Source organism: Propithecus coquereli, unplaced genomic scaffold (genome assembly GCF_000956105.1).
Source record: "Propithecus coquereli isolate 6110/MARCELLA unplaced genomic scaffold, Pcoq_1.0 Scaffold775, whole genome shotgun sequence".
NCBI lineage: Eukaryota > Metazoa > Chordata > Mammalia > Primates > Indriidae > Propithecus > Propithecus coquereli.
In genome coordinates, this window is record NW_012153896.1 from 135,643 (window position 1) to 150,405 (window position 14,763).

The window sequence follows — 14,763 nt, forward strand, 5'->3', positions numbered from 1 at the left end:
TCTCCACTTCTCTTGAAAACTTGGCCAACCTGGCATCAAGCCTGCCTTCCAGCATGGCAACCGCCGGTGGAGCCGAGAAGAGGCTGTGCCCCCGCAGTGGGAGGGTACTACCCATGCCTACGAGGCCCGCCCAGCACTGCCACTCATTTCCTTTGCTTCCTGGGCCTTGCGCGTGTGACCCTGGCCCCAGAATGTAAGCTCCCTAAAGGCAAGGGCTGCTCTGTCTTGCTCGACTTTGATTTCACAGTGTCTAGCCCAGGCCCTAGAGCACAGTGGGTCTTCAATAGATGTTTATTGCATGAAAACAACATCTTTCGGATGCATACGTCACATTTCTTCCAACATTAATATTGTACAGCTGTCATACCGCTGAGCCTAGATCCTTGGAGCAGACGGGCATCCGAAGCGCCTGCGCTGCGCCAGCCACCGCCCAAACCCACTCCTGTGCCAGTGGGCGGCTCCCAACATCTTCACTCTGCGGTTTGACCCCTCTTCCTCCCAGCGATCTCCTCTCCAGTGGGGAGGGCAATGCGCACCTCACAGCGTTGCTGAGAAGGCTGCCTGAGACCATGGGTGTCAAACATGGCACTGATTTTTATCACGTTAGTGTTATTCGCAGTGCCTTTATCCCCAAGACAGCAAGAGTCTACCGCTCTTTGTCAGCCCGTGAGGTTTGGTTTTGTTTTTTCAGCCAAGCCCCAAGGTAGAGATTACAATAGAAATCTCTGTTTTCTGAGAATTTTCCGGGTCCCCTCTGCACAAACAGTCATGGAGGTAAAGATCTTATCAGGAAAGTGTGTATTTCTTATCAAGTCCAAATAGTGGCCCTTAAGGGGATGATTAGGGCAGATCTGAGCACGTTTAAAATGAGCAACCCTTGACGGCCACTGCGCACTCAGAGCTTTCTCTTTCCTGAGTGCTGTAAACTCAGGAAGGAAGCATGAAGTGGCTTGGGGTCCTCGGGCTGGTGGCCCTCTCAGAATGCTTGGTCAGGTAAGCTATGGGACAAGTGGCATCAGCTCTCTTTCTGGACACTTTCTTGCCCCCTTATTCTCTCACCCTTATTCTCCTTCCAATGCAGGAATGAAGAAGGAAACTTATCATTCTCTGACGCTCATTAAGTTCAAGTCTCCACTTACTGATGAGCAGTTTGCCATGTGCACTGTAGGACCCAGGGGTCTTGGGGTAGGCCTGAGGGGTTGCACAACTCCAGGGGCACCAGTCACATCATAAGCTATGTGAATGGCACTCCCCAGAATTGTTCAGTGCACAGCCTGTGCAGCTGTAGATGTAGTCCCATCTAGGAACAGTGTGTCTTCCGCATAATTTTGTAGGCCTTCTCTCCGCTTTCTCCCCTCTCTGTTTCCTTGTGTATGTGTCTCTGTGACTACATCTCTATCTCCACATCTCTCTCCTTTATCTCTCCGTCTCTTTTGGTGTCTCTGTGTATGCAGAACTCTGTTTCTTTCTGTTCCAACTCATTCTTGTTTCTCTACCCTCTTCATTTCCCTAATTTATTCCCCACCTCAGCATCCTTGAGTTTTCTCATGTCCTGGCTTCCTCTCTAGCCCCTCTCTTCTGGTTGAACCCTAGACAGATCAGGAAGGCTACATCTAGGCCCAGCTTTGCCACTGACGGGCAGCGTGACCACAGCCAAGTCACGACCTACCTGCGTTTCATATTCCTCACCTGTAACGAAAGGATAATGATCCCCCGCACCGCCCTCCCAGGGCTGTTTTGAGCAAGATGCATTGAGATGGCAGCAGCAATGGTGACGGCTGTCACCGCCGAGACCTACTGTAGGGCAGGGGCATCGTATCCACCATCTCACCCAATGCCTCCAAACACTCTACGTGAGGGGGGTGTTATCATTCCACCTTATTTACAGGTAGGGAAACTGAAGCTCAGAAAAGTCATGACTTGCCCAAGATTATACAACAGAACCTGGATTCAAACCTAGAGCCACTGCCATGGTCTTTCCATTGCGTTGGATGGCCTGTCCTGATAATAACATAGCACTCGTTCAAATGCTCGGAAAAGGCAAGGCACAATTATAAAGCAGGGTGTGACAGCCACATTGTAGCAAGGGGCAGCCGATTGCGTCTCTTACTTGTTTCCCTTCCCAATGCTCTGTTAAAGAATCCCTCTGATGAAGGTCAAATCCATTCGAGAAAACCTCCGGGAAAACGACATGCTGAGAGATTACCTTGAGAAGTATCCTTACAACCCCGCCAGGTTTCTCAGCCTATATCATCAGCCCCGGCAAGTGAATTTTGAGCCCATGAGGAACTACCTGGACGTGAGTATGCAGGGAGGATGGAGCTCCCAGAGCGCCCCCTAGGGGTCCTTCCGGGCACTGGGCCTCAGGTGGAGGTGTGAGCCGGCAGGTCATGCCTGGGGCTCCTGCAGGCAGAAACAGTGGGGACAGGGACCCATGCCCAGAGAAGAAGGCACTCCTACCCTCCGTTGTCGGTCTGCAGTGATTGGGCCCAGCAATGACCAGATGCCAGGTAAACGTCCATTTCTGTGCCAATGATATGTCACTGGACACCTGTGAGCCACAGCGGTGCTTGGTTTGGGGTCTTTTGCTCTGTCTGAACTTAGTGAATCACTAAGCTAACAGTCGCATTAAAGGGTGAGCCATGTCCGATCAAACGACAACAAAGCCAAGTGCAAATCCAGTTTGATGCCCTGGCTAGAGAAGTTCAGCCTCTTCAGCCCCAAGAATCACACCAATAGAAGCTACTGAGCCATATGGTGTGGGAGGCTATGATACACTAACAATATGGTCATTGTTACTGATAACCGAAGGCCCCATCTCGTCTTCAAGAACCTATAGCCCAGCCAGAGAAACAAGCAAAGAGTAAATGAATGTCAAATAAAAGGGCCAACTGTGTGGTATTGAGATTACGTGATTTGAGTTTGGAGGAAGGAAAGAGCGCAGTGGCCTTGGTGACTTTAGGAGGGCTGTCTGGAGGAGGAGGCACTGAGGCTGGGCCTTCCAGGGTGGACAGGATTTGGAGAGCTGCAGGGAAGGTTGGAGGGCTTCTCAAGTGAAGGTGTTGGCTTGAGCAGGGGTTACGAGGTAGAGCAGTTGCAAAGCAATTTCAGGATGCATGGGGACACCCAATGAAGGCAAGCACCCTAGGAATCAGGCCTGCCCTAACCACCCCTCCCTGGCTCTGGCAGATGACCTATGTCGGCATCATCACCATTGGAACACCCCCTCAGGAGTTCAGGGTCATCCTCGACACTGGCTCTACTGACTTGTGGGTGCCCTCCATCTATTGCAAGAGCGTGGCCTGCGGTGAGCGTCCCCTGCCCCCCATCTCGTGCCCTCCCGCCCGCTCCCTCCTCAGCACCTGATGGACGCCCACTCCCGTATCTACAGGTGGCCACAATATCTTCAGGCCGCAGCTCTCCTCCACATTCCAGTCCTCGGAACGGCGCATGGACATCGCCTATGGCTCCGGGCGGATGTCGGGACATGTTGGCTATGACACCGTTCGGGTAACACGGGGACCAGAGGTGGAGGCAGGGCTGGCCCTCGGTGAGACCACCACTCCCCAGTCCAGATGCAGGGTCAGCGGGGAGTACCTGTCTTTCCCAAAGTCCGCCCCTGGCCAGCCTCCTGCCCTGTGGGGCTGTGTCCCTGGGGAGGTGGTGCCCCTGCTGGCATGCAGACTCCTCCAGGAAGCTGGCCCAGACAGCGGGGTCAGCCACCGGAAGTGCCGGGGTGGAGGAGGCACGAATTGCAGCTTCCTTCCCCGTAGTTAGCGTGAGGCTGACTCTGCTGGGAGCAGGAACAGAGGTGGGCAAAAATCGCCCCCTTTCACGCTCTCGCGCTGTGTCAGGCACTGTGCTGCCACTTTCGTTGCGGTTACTGTTTCATCCCCAACAACCCCACGTGGCAGGCACTGTGGACATTTTACAGGCGAAGGAACAGAGAGAGTAAGGGCCTTGACCAAGGTCACACAGCTGGCAAGCGGCAGAGCTGGGATGGGAATCAGGACCCACGCAGGTGTGGGGCCCAGTCTGTGGCCTCCGGCCCAGGCAGGGAAAGGAGGTGGCCACAGGTTCAGAAGGGCCCTGCCTGATAAATGGCTTCTTACCCTTGCAGGCCTTGGAGGCCTTTGAGAATCTAAGAAAACTGGGGGACTCCCTCCCCCAAAGTGCCTAAGTATACACAGACACACACACACACAGTTTCCCAGGCAACACTTTCATAAGAACCCAGGTGGCGACATGATGTCATGGGCAACTGTTTCCCCAGCAGGTACAGAGAAGACCGCTTTCGGAGTTCCTCCATTCCTGTCATCAGATCCTGGTGACGCCAAAAAGAAGACCTTACTCTCTCTAATGGTTCCTCAAGTGGGAACCGTTTGCTCACACTCAGAGTCTCAGTTTCCCTGCCTGGGGAAAGGGGATCAGGCCCATTAGCCTAACTCTAGGTGGCACGAGAGAGGGGCAGGTGTTGTCAGAATCTGCTGCACGGCCCACGCGGAACCCGCACTCTTGTTCTTGCCGGCCATGGTCATCTGAGGTGCAGCCCCGGCACAGCCTCCTCGGTGACTGTGGTGCTGGTGGCATCTCCTCACCCACGTCCCCCCAGCCCAGCCCCAGCCCCTGCCCCAAACACTTACACGGAAACATCCTCCTCTCCCGCAGATCGGGGGCCTTGTGGACGAAAACCAGGCCTTTGGCCTGAGCCGCAAGGAGCGCGGCAATCTCATGGAATTTTCAGTCTTCGATGGCATCTTGGGACTGGGCTATCCTGGCCTTGCCATTAAAGGAACCACCCCTGTCTTCGACAACCTGTGGGAACAAGGCCTCCTTTCTGAGAAAGTCTTTGCCTTCTACTTGAGCAGGTAAGTGTGAGCTAGACAAGCCCTTTCTTCAACTCAGCTCTAAGACACTTTTGGTCGCATGAAAATTATGGAGTATCTGACCCAGAAGTTTCCTTAGAGACAGTCTAGTCCAGGGGTCAGCAAACTATAGCCTGGGAGCCAAATCTGGCCCATCACCCATTTTTAAAAATAAAGTTTTGTTGGAACACAACCACGTTCACTCCTTCACATGTTGGCTGTGGCTACTTTCGCATGCAGTGGCAGCGTCGAGCAGTGCAATAGAGATTGCACGGCCCACGAAGCCCACGATATCGACGATCAGGCCCTTTACAGAAAAAGTTTGCTGACCCCTGTCGTCCAGTCCCGTCGTTCAATGGATGAGGAAACAGGTTCAGAGAGGGGTTTGCGCGAGGTTTCCCAGTTGCGTATGGGTAGTGGCAGGACTCGAACTCAGCCCTCAGGGCTCTCCCTCCTGGCAGGTGGTCAATCCATCAGCAAGTCTCCCGTCACTGGGCTCGGTAAAGAAAAGCTGCGTCCCCTGACTGGCTTAGGGTCTGGTAGAGGGTGGGGAGAAGGGTGGAGCACAGACAAGAGGAGGACCCTGTTGACAGACCGTGTCTTCCCCACAAAGGCAGTGGCTGGCCCCACAGAGCCACGCAGGAGGCAGGAGAGTGTGGTGGTTGAGGCTGTAGCTCTAGGGAACCTGGGTCCAAAGCCCGGCTCCATATTCCGACTGTAAGCGGGTTATTTGAACTCGCTAAGCCTCAGGGGCACTTGTATCCAATCAAAGGAGATAATTGGGCACCTACTATGTGCCGGGTGCTGCTCTGTACACATGAAGCAGACAGGCGAGTAGAGAAGGCAGACACGAAATAAGTAAATAGTTAAAGGAAAAAGACAACTCCTGACAGTAATTGGTTCTCTGAAAGCAATAAATCAGGCTGATAGAACAGGCAGGGGAGAGGGCACTCTGAGCTGGGACCCCTGCCATGGGAAGGAGCCAGGTTTGAGACTCTGAGAGCCAGGCACGGGGGAGCGTGAGTGCAGAGCCCAGAGGGGCACCGCACGCATGTGCAGAGCTGTAGCACCGACGACCCGCCAGGGCCCTGGAGGGGGAGGCAGGGACGATGCTGCCCTGGGGCTTTGTCCCAAGCAGGAGCAGAGACCTCTGGCAGGGGGCTAAGCAGGGAAGAGACATGATCTGACTTCTGTTTTTGAAAGCTTAGCCTGGGTGCCCGCTGGAGGGTGACTGGACAGAATGGAGGCCGGGAAGAGAAAGGGTGGCAGCCGGACCCAGGGGAGAGGCAGAGCCGTGGGGAGGCAGGCTGGGGTTACCAGGAGAGACAACAGGATTTGCTGATGGATTCCATGCGGGAGGAGAGGGGTCTGCAGGGATGCTCCTCCCACACTAAGATTTTACCACGAGCCCAGGAGCAGCTATGTAATTTGCAGGGCCCAGAGCAAATGAAAATGTGGGGACCCTTGTTCAAAAAGTATTAAGAATTTCAAAACGGCAACAGCAGAGGCACAGGGCCCTTCTAAGCACAGGGCCCTGTGGATGGCACAGGTCGCAGGCCCACGAAGCCAGCCCTGTGTGAGCCTGCACACACGGCCCTTAGTCCCCCTCGGGCCTCAGTTTTTCTGAAAAATGACAGGCTGCGCAAGGTGGAGGTCAGACGCCCCTAGCCATGGATCCTCCAACTGCATCTGAGAGTCTGCTCTGATTGCTGGAGGGGACCTGGCCCTTCTCAGAAGAGTGGCATGGTCAGAGCCCAGCTCAGGAGCCAGATTGTCCGGGTTCAAAGCTCAGCTTTGCTACTCACTAGCCATGTGACCAGCCCTGGGCAGGTATTCAACCCCTCTTTGCCTCAACTTCCCCATCCATAAAATGGAGATCGTAGCAGTGCCTGCTCCCTAGAAGTGTGAGTGTGTGGATTGGGTGAGCAACGATAGCAAACCCCTGCGCAGCGCCTGGTGTGTCATCGAGCCTGAAGAATGCTACCCAGTATTCACCGCAATGAGCCCTTGCTCTTCTTCCCCTCCAGCCGGAAAGAGAGAGGCAGCGTGCTGATGCTTGGCGGGGTGGACCCCTCCTACTATGAGGAGGAGCTTAACTGGGTGCCAGTGTCCCAACCCCTCTACTGGCAGGTACACATGGACAGGTAAGCCCCTGCCTCTGATTCCTGCCCCGAGTGATGCCACACACTTCCCCACACATGCACACACACATGTATGCACGCATGCACGCACAGACACACATGCACACACATGCATGCACAAACATGCACAGGCACACAAACACATGCACAAACACATACACAGACACACAAACACATGCACATACACATGCATGCACAAACACCTACACAGACACACAAACACATGCACATACACATGCATGCACAAACACATGCACAGACACACAAACACACATGCACACACACTCGCATGCATGCACAAACACATGCATAGACACACACACACACACACACAGCTACACAGATAGTCACAGACACATACAAACTCATACAGTCACAAGACACACACGCACACACACACAGCCACACCACACACAGAAACAGCCATACAGACACCTGCACACACAGTGCCCCTGTGGTTCCGAATCCCTCCAGACCTCCTGACCAGGGTCTTGACGAGAGAAGACAGATCGGGCCTGAGACTTGGGCACTGAGAGTAGGAGTGGGGCAGCCCCACAGGGCTGGGAAGCTGGGATCCCTGGAAGAGGCCATGCAGCGTAGCGGGGCCTGGCGTGCTGTGGTGTGGGCAGGAAGGGTGGTCTGAGGACCCTAAAGTGCAGAGCAAAGCGGATCAGGGAGAAACTCACCAGGCCAAACAGAGGCATGATAAGTGACCAACTGTCCTAGTTTACCTGGGACCAAGAGGGCTTCCAGTACACGGGACTTTCAGTTTGAAAACAAAGGAAGTCCCAGGCACACCCAGAAGGTTGGCCACCCCAGGGAGAAGATACCCAGCAATGGAGAGAGGTCTGCCTCATTCTCCAGCTGAAAGAGAATCACACAAAAGGACAGTCCCCACCCAACCCCATCCTCAGCATGCTGTGGGGCCAGGGACTGTGAGAGAATCAGGAACCTGGAATGCCAGGGAACACAGGGACAGTAACCAACTGGGTTCCGTGTGATGCCACTGGCAAAAGCTTCAATGTCCTTTGGAGGCATCTGTAGCCCCTTAGGCATTGCCTGGGCCAGGGGCCTCAGCGTCCGAGCTGGGACTCCTGGGAAGCAACCTCCGGAGCAGCCTGCGGCCCCTTCCCACCACTCTGAGCATCTGCGGCCTGAGAAGGCCTCCTGCTTCACTCTGGGGCCCCGCGATTGATCAGATACCGGATACAGGTCTCCAGTTTCCCTCGTTCATTCATTCAACAAACATACGTTGAGCATCCACTGTGCGCCAGGCACCTGAGTGGAAGCACTGAGGACACAACCTGCTCTTACAGTCCTCACCATCCAGTAGGACAGCCAGATATGAACCAGTGAGTCACAAAATGATGAATCCCCACTTCAGTACCTGCTAGAAACGAGCAAGAAGATGATGAGGGTGGCGAAGAGAGGAGCCGGATCTACTTCCCTGGAAAAGTGACAATTAAGCCGGAACCTAGAGGATCAGCAGAAATTATCCAGACAGAGGGGGTGAGGGCAGTTCTAGAAAGGGAGGCCAGCATGTGCAAAGGCCCTGAGGCAAGAAACAGGTTGGAGCATTCAAGAACCGAAAGGAAGTCACAGAAGGTCAGTGTGCCCGGTGCAAAGGGAAACGGAGAGTGGGGACACGAGCTGAAGTGCTGTTCTGGGGACAGCCAGGGAGGGCTGGGATGGAGGGAGGCTGTAGAGTGACCCTGGTGTCTGCTTTTCCCCATCTCAGAATCACCATGAATGGGACAGTTATTGCTTGTAACGGCGGCTGCCAGGCCATTATTGATACCGGGACCTCCATGCTGACCGGCCCGCATAACTCTATCGCCTCGGTCCAGCAAAGCATCAAAGCCAAGGTTTCCAATGGAGGCGAGGTAAAGGGTCTTGCCTGAGGTCGCCCGGGCCGCCACGCACTGAGGGACCATCTGGGCCATCCTTTCTCTCCTCTCTCTCCGACAGTACAGTGTCCACTGTGACACCGTCGACACCCTGTTTGACATCGTTTTCGTCATCAGCGGCGTCAACTACCCGGTGCCACCCAGTGCCTACATCCGGAAGGTGAGGTGCCCAGCCCCGCGGGACTCACGGGAACGGTTGGGCTGCGGGAGGAAGAGGCCCCCCGGAGGCCAAGCTGAGCCACTGCAGACCCTACCGAGCCCCACAACAAACACCTGCATGGCAGGGGCAGTCTGGGACACCCATTGTCTCCGACAGACGCTGAGCAATAATCACCCCGTGCCGGCACGTGCTGGGAACAGGGCGGGAGGGACAGAAGGGCATCTGCCCCAAGGAGCGTCAGTTCAACCAGGACACTCCAAAGGCTGAACACGGGAAGTCGGCTACAGCACTGCTTGCAATATGCCAAAGGAATAGTGACAGACAGGGTTGACTGGGGACAGTCCCAACGCCTTGTCCCACCAGAGTGACTCACAGTGCTCCCTTCCCTTCTCCAAACTGTCCTGGTTTGGATGATAAATTATATGGTTACCCTGGTCCCAGGCCACAACTTCACCTTGCCGAGCCCCAGTTCCCTCCTCTGCGAAGCAGGGGAACAGCCACTCCCTCTGTGGGGTGCTTAGGAGGTTGACATGAAGAAGGACACATGGGGACCACACAGCACCTGGCATGTACTTGAGGCCCATGGGAGTCAGGGAGGCTGACTGGGTCAGAAGAAAGCCGTGGGGAGAGACAGAATTTAAACAACCCTGAGCTCCATCCTCGCAGAGGTAGGAAGAGGCCTGCTTGGCTTAGAGGCAGGTCCACACTGCCCTCAAATGGCACCCCAGGGAGCTGGGCAGCCCAGGGCAGGTGAGTTGGCAGACCGGGTGATCCAGCATGGTAGGGGGCTGGGGGCACAGCTGGGACCAGGGGACCCCTGAGGAAAGTCGCCTGCCCCAGCCTGGAGTGGCTGAGGAGGCCAAGGCTGGGTCCAGCAAGGCTGCCCTGGGTTGGGCTGGGGTGCCGGAGCTCAGTCTTTAAGGATGAGGGGTGAGGAGGAGAAGGAAAGGCATTCTCGCAGCGGGAACAGCGCAAACGAGGGTCAGAGGCGGAGACACGGCTGAGCGTGTGGGAAAACACAGCGGTTCTGCGTCCTGGGTGGGCAGCTGCTCCTCCCCCATCGGGAGAGCCTCTGGGCTCCTGGCAGAGGAGAGACACCAAGCTGAGAAGCCGCCGGGGCTGGATACGGAAGGGGCGGCAGGTGAGGACGCAGGCTGACCGCTGCGTGTCTCCGTGGTCTTCTCCAGGACCGTTCAGGCGCCTGCTACACCAACTTCGAAAGTTACCAGACCAGATCGCCGGACACAAACACCTGGATCTTGGGAGACGTTTTCCTGAGGCTGTATTTCAGCGTGTTTGATCGAGCGAACAACATGATTGGCCTGGCTCGTGCGACATCATCGCTGTAACTTCTCCAGAAAGCAGCCAGGCCCACCCCAGACACAAACCCCAACACTCCTCCGGCGGCTTCCCGCCCGGGGGAGCTGACGTGAGCTGTGTGTGGTGCTCTGCAAAGCCCTAAGTGGAGAATAAAAGATTTTCTTTTCAATGGTGCTAACAGTCATGGTCTGCTTGGGCCGGGAAGGTACATCGCAACGAAGCAGGACTCTCGGATCAAGTCCAGACCACAAAGGAGAGGAGCCCGACCCAGCTGGCTGGAAGGAAAAGGGAGGCTTATCAGGGCAGGATTCTGGGGCAGTTGCAAGAACCAGACCAGGTCCAGAGATCTTGGTGACTGGGCCCAAGAAATCACAAACCATCCACTTACTGTTTACCTCCCTCCTTTCCTTGTTTCATCTCCGAATCTCTTCGCCTGACGGCTTTCTTTTCCTGGGCTTCTGCCCATGGTGGAAGACTTTGCCTCTGCCCGCCCCAGGACTTTGCGTCCTTAGGGCATCTAACCAGAAAGAAGCTCAAAGAACACCAGGGCACCGGGGAGGACTCTGATTGGTCCCCCTCGGGTCATGTGTTCGGCCCTGGACTGAGCTTCGTAGCCAGGGAAGGGGTACTATGATTGGCTCTGCTTGGTCAGGTGGCCTGGCCTGGGACCTAGAGGTGATTGACAGCTTCCTCTAGAACCACATGGCTGGAGCTAGGGAGGAGTAGGCCCCAAAAGAAGTGGCAGAGGGGTGCTGTGGACAGGTGGAAGAGTCTGTGACTGCCCCGCCCACATTTGTCCTTTATGCAGAAGGACGGTAAAGGATAATTAAAAACAGATTCTCCTCTTCCCATCTTCAAAGGGCCTTTGACAGGGGCCTTCTGCTCAAGGTGGGCTCTGGGTAAGGCCCTTCACAGGGAGGTGGCTCCACTCTGGCTCCCCACGAGGCAGGCACAGGACCTGGGCCACCAGCTCTCTGCCACCTGCTGCTGCAATGTCCCTTCCAGTCCTGCTTTTCACAAGGACTCCTTAGCCATTAACACCCTGCACGGCCCTTCCCTTGGCCTCAAGGGCTGTCTTGGGGAGCGGGTCTCTCATATAGAACAGCACCAGGGGCAACAAAGGCGCCAGCCTGCCAGAGCATGGCATCCTGAGCTTGACCGGGCACAGCCACGAAACCACTAGGTTTGAGCTGCCACAGTTTGGGAAGTTTGGGGTGGGAGCATCACTTCCTCCCACTTGGAGACCCCAGGCAGAGGCCCAGGATGAGGGCAGCAGAGGGAGGGGAGCCCAGGTGGAAGAAGGGGCAGGAAGAATAAAAAAAACAGAAAATAATGCCCATCTCAACGCACAGTAATACCCTTTACTCCGGTGGGACAAACATCAGCAAAAGTGATGCTTTGTCTTCCTTCCTTCATCATCCCGTCATTCAGCACATATGGCTCACTGAGCACCCACCATGTGCCAGGTACTGCCGTGGGCCCCTGGGGTAGAGGGCTGGCCATTGTGTCACGAGGACAGATAAAAGAGACAAATTCTAACACTCAACAGTGAGGGCCTGATGGGGAACCACAGAGGTGTCGGGAGGCCGCCAAACAAGCAATGCGCTGTCTTCAGGGAGCCAGGAAAACGTTTCCAGGAAGGGTGACATTGAGCTCAATCTTGAATGACGACCAGGAATTTCCCAGCTCTGGAGGAGGAAGGCCAGCCCAGGCCACAGAGGCAGCGTGTGCGAAGACACCAGGTCACAAAAGGACAACTTCCTGATTTCAAGGGACCCTCAGGCTAGAAAGGACCGTGAAGGGCCACCCGATCTGATGTCCTACCTCTGTCAAGGCCATCCCACAAAGGAAAGGGTGTCCTCCCTGTGACAGTCCCAGAGGTCATCTGTCCCTGGACCCAATTCCCACATCCCACATCCCTCACCATTGAGATACCATCTTCACGGACTTCAACGAACTCCACTCCCAGGCAGGTCTGCCTTGGAAACATGCCTCCCAGGGTTCCCCCAAAGACTAGCAGCCCCCTCTTGCCACCACACCCTGAAACACACCCCAAACCCCTGCAGTTCCTACCTATGTGCAAATCCACTGTATGTGTGGACTCCATCCCTTTAGGACGGCATAGGATTGTGTATAGTGTAAGGGCAAGGAAAGGGTGAGACCAGCGTGGTTTTGTTTTTAAACAAACAGTAAATATAAACTGGGCTTCATGGAGACTCAAGTTTGTAAAACTCATTTTCCAACTAGGTCTTCATGGAACCATACACGACCTCTCTCTTGATCAGAAACCACAAATAAGAGTAAGAAAATAGCTCCAACTGATTTATTGAGGGCTTTCCACACATTATTCCGTTATCTCCCCCGACTCCCTGCAAGGTGGTTAATGTTGTCCCCCCAGATGGGGGAAGCCTCCTCAGATCTGTCTGGCTCCAGCACCTGGTGTCAGGCACACAGCAGTCCCTCTGGAAATACGTGTTGAATAAATGAACTAAGGCCGGGCACGGTGGCTCAAGCCTATGATCCTAGCACTCTGGGAGGCTGAGGCGGGAGGATTGCTTAAGCTCAGGAGTTCGAGACCAGCCTGAGCAAGAGTGAGACCCCGTCTCTACTATAAATAGAAAGAAATTAGCCAAACAACTAAAAATATACAGAAAAAATTAGCCGGGCATGGTGGCGCATGCCTGTAGTCCCAGCTACTCAGGAGGCTGAGGCAGGAGGATCACTTAAGCCCAGGAGTTTGAGGTTGCTGCGAGCTAGGATGACACCACAGCAGTCTAGCCCAGGCAAGAGAGTGAGACTCTGTCTCGAAAAAATAAAATAAAAATAAAATAAAATAAAACTTTTTAGAGTTGTGGGATCCCTGTGTTGTGTGGGACCTCAGGAAGAGAATTGGGTTAAACGATTCCCACTTCTGGTTTTGCATCAGAGGCCCTCAGTCTGAGATGCTTTTCTTATTAATGCATGTTGCCTGGGATTCGTTTCAGAGCTTCTGCAAAGAATCTCATTCTATTCTTCTCGTTATTGTTATGCTGTTTCCTAAGAAGTGAGGAGAAATTGGAGCAACCGACAATAACTTCTATCGATAGCTTGTGTTGAGTAAGCGTCCTTAGTTCTACGTGATGCCATTAGCCTGCAGCTATCATTTTGGTAACATGAAAAAAGTATTAAAGCATATTAAGAAATAAAACACATTTATTTTGGGAAAAAAGATGGCTGTTGAACATTTCTTTTAAGAGAATAAACTGGTACAATTTTTTGGAGATGGTTTGTCCTTAAAATATGTATAGTCTTTGTCCCAGCAATTTTGCTTCCAAGATTTATGCTAAGGCAATGGTCAGAAATGCCCACAGACATGAATGAGCAAGGACGTAATCCTCAGAGTCTCCCCAACAAGGGAAAATCTGGAACCCCCCAATGTCTGTTAAACACAGAGCGTCCATAGCACAGATTGAACTTCATGCTGCCATCTTAAGTCATGTCTCAGGGGACTATTTAATGTCATGAGAAATATGATGTTAAGAGAAACGAATAGAGTACAAGATGACGTGACCCCAGGATTGCTACGTGCACAGAAGACAGGACGGCATGGTGGCCAGGCATGCAAGTCCCAGAGCCTTTCTGACTGAGTTCAAACCCCAGCTCTGACAACGACAAGTCACACGACCTTGGAACAGTTCACCTCTGGACACCTGTTTCCTGTTCTGTAAATCTGGAATAAGAAGAGTCCCTTCCAGTCGGGGCAAGAGTAGGAATGCCAATAAGAACAGAATGTCTTTCTGGGATATTGAAAATGTTCTGAAATTAAACCATGGTGTTAGTGGTACAATTCTGTGAATATAATAAAGACCACTGAACTGTACACCTTAAATGGGAGAATGTATGATATGTAAAATGCATCTCAAAAAAGCTGTAAAATTATATTAATATAAAGTAAAAAAAATCACAGGAAAGAATAGTCCTTCCTTGGGCTATAGTGAAGACTAAGTGAATTAATCATATAAAACCTTTAGAACGGTGCCAGTCACATAGTAGCATAAGCTGTTACTATTTCAAATATACATCAAAGACCAAAAGGTTAACAGTTAATCAAAAGATATAACAGCCATTATCTCCAGAAGGCAGCTCTATGGGCAATTTTTCCTCTCTTCTTATATTTCTCTTAGTTTTTTTCAGCGATTGCTTTTAAGATAGGGGGAAAGCTAAGTATTATTTTATAAAAGAAAGTGAAAGACCTCCAACAGAGAGAAGACGGTACCTTTGCCGGGGTGACCTGCGTTTCTGCTGGAGTGAATTGTCTCCCAGGGAAAAAGGTCATCCAGCAGCAAAGGGTCAGTAGGGGACTGACACCTAGTGGCCAAGATGGATATTGC

The 14,763-nt window shown here is 53.4% G+C and overlaps 1 protein-coding gene across 1 annotated transcript; it reads left to right on the forward strand.

Annotated features, from left to right (window-relative positions):
* Window positions 1-940: 940 nt before the first annotated feature.
* On the forward strand, window positions 941-10,422 carry LOC105825032 (pepsin F-like). The gene is made up of 9 exons (XM_012662694.1): window positions 941-993; window positions 2,140-2,299; window positions 3,190-3,307; window positions 3,392-3,510; window positions 4,669-4,868; window positions 6,893-7,009; window positions 8,745-8,889; window positions 8,975-9,073; window positions 10,261-10,422. The coding sequence occupies exons 1-9, from the start codon at window positions 941-943 to the stop codon at window positions 10,420-10,422; spliced, it is 1,173 nt and encodes a 390-aa protein (XP_012518148.1).
* The last annotated feature ends 4,341 nt before the right edge of the window (window positions 10,423-14,763 follow it).

What these genes read in the sequence shown, in the direction of transcription:
- LOC105825032 (XM_012662694.1), top strand. Translation starts at nt 941, where the DNA reads ATGAAGTGGCTTGGGGTCCTCGGGCTGGTGGCCCTCTCAGAATGCTTG. An exon ending in CCATGAGGAACTACCTGGAC is followed by an intron (nt 2,300 to 3,189) that starts GTGAGTATGCAG and finishes TGGCTCTGGCAG; the next exon opens with ATGACCTATGTCGGCATCAT. An exon ending in TTTGCCTTCTACTTGAGCAG is followed by an intron (nt 4,869 to 6,892) that starts GTAAGTGTGAGC and finishes CTTCCCCTCCAG; the next exon opens with CCGGAAAGAGAGAGGCAGCG.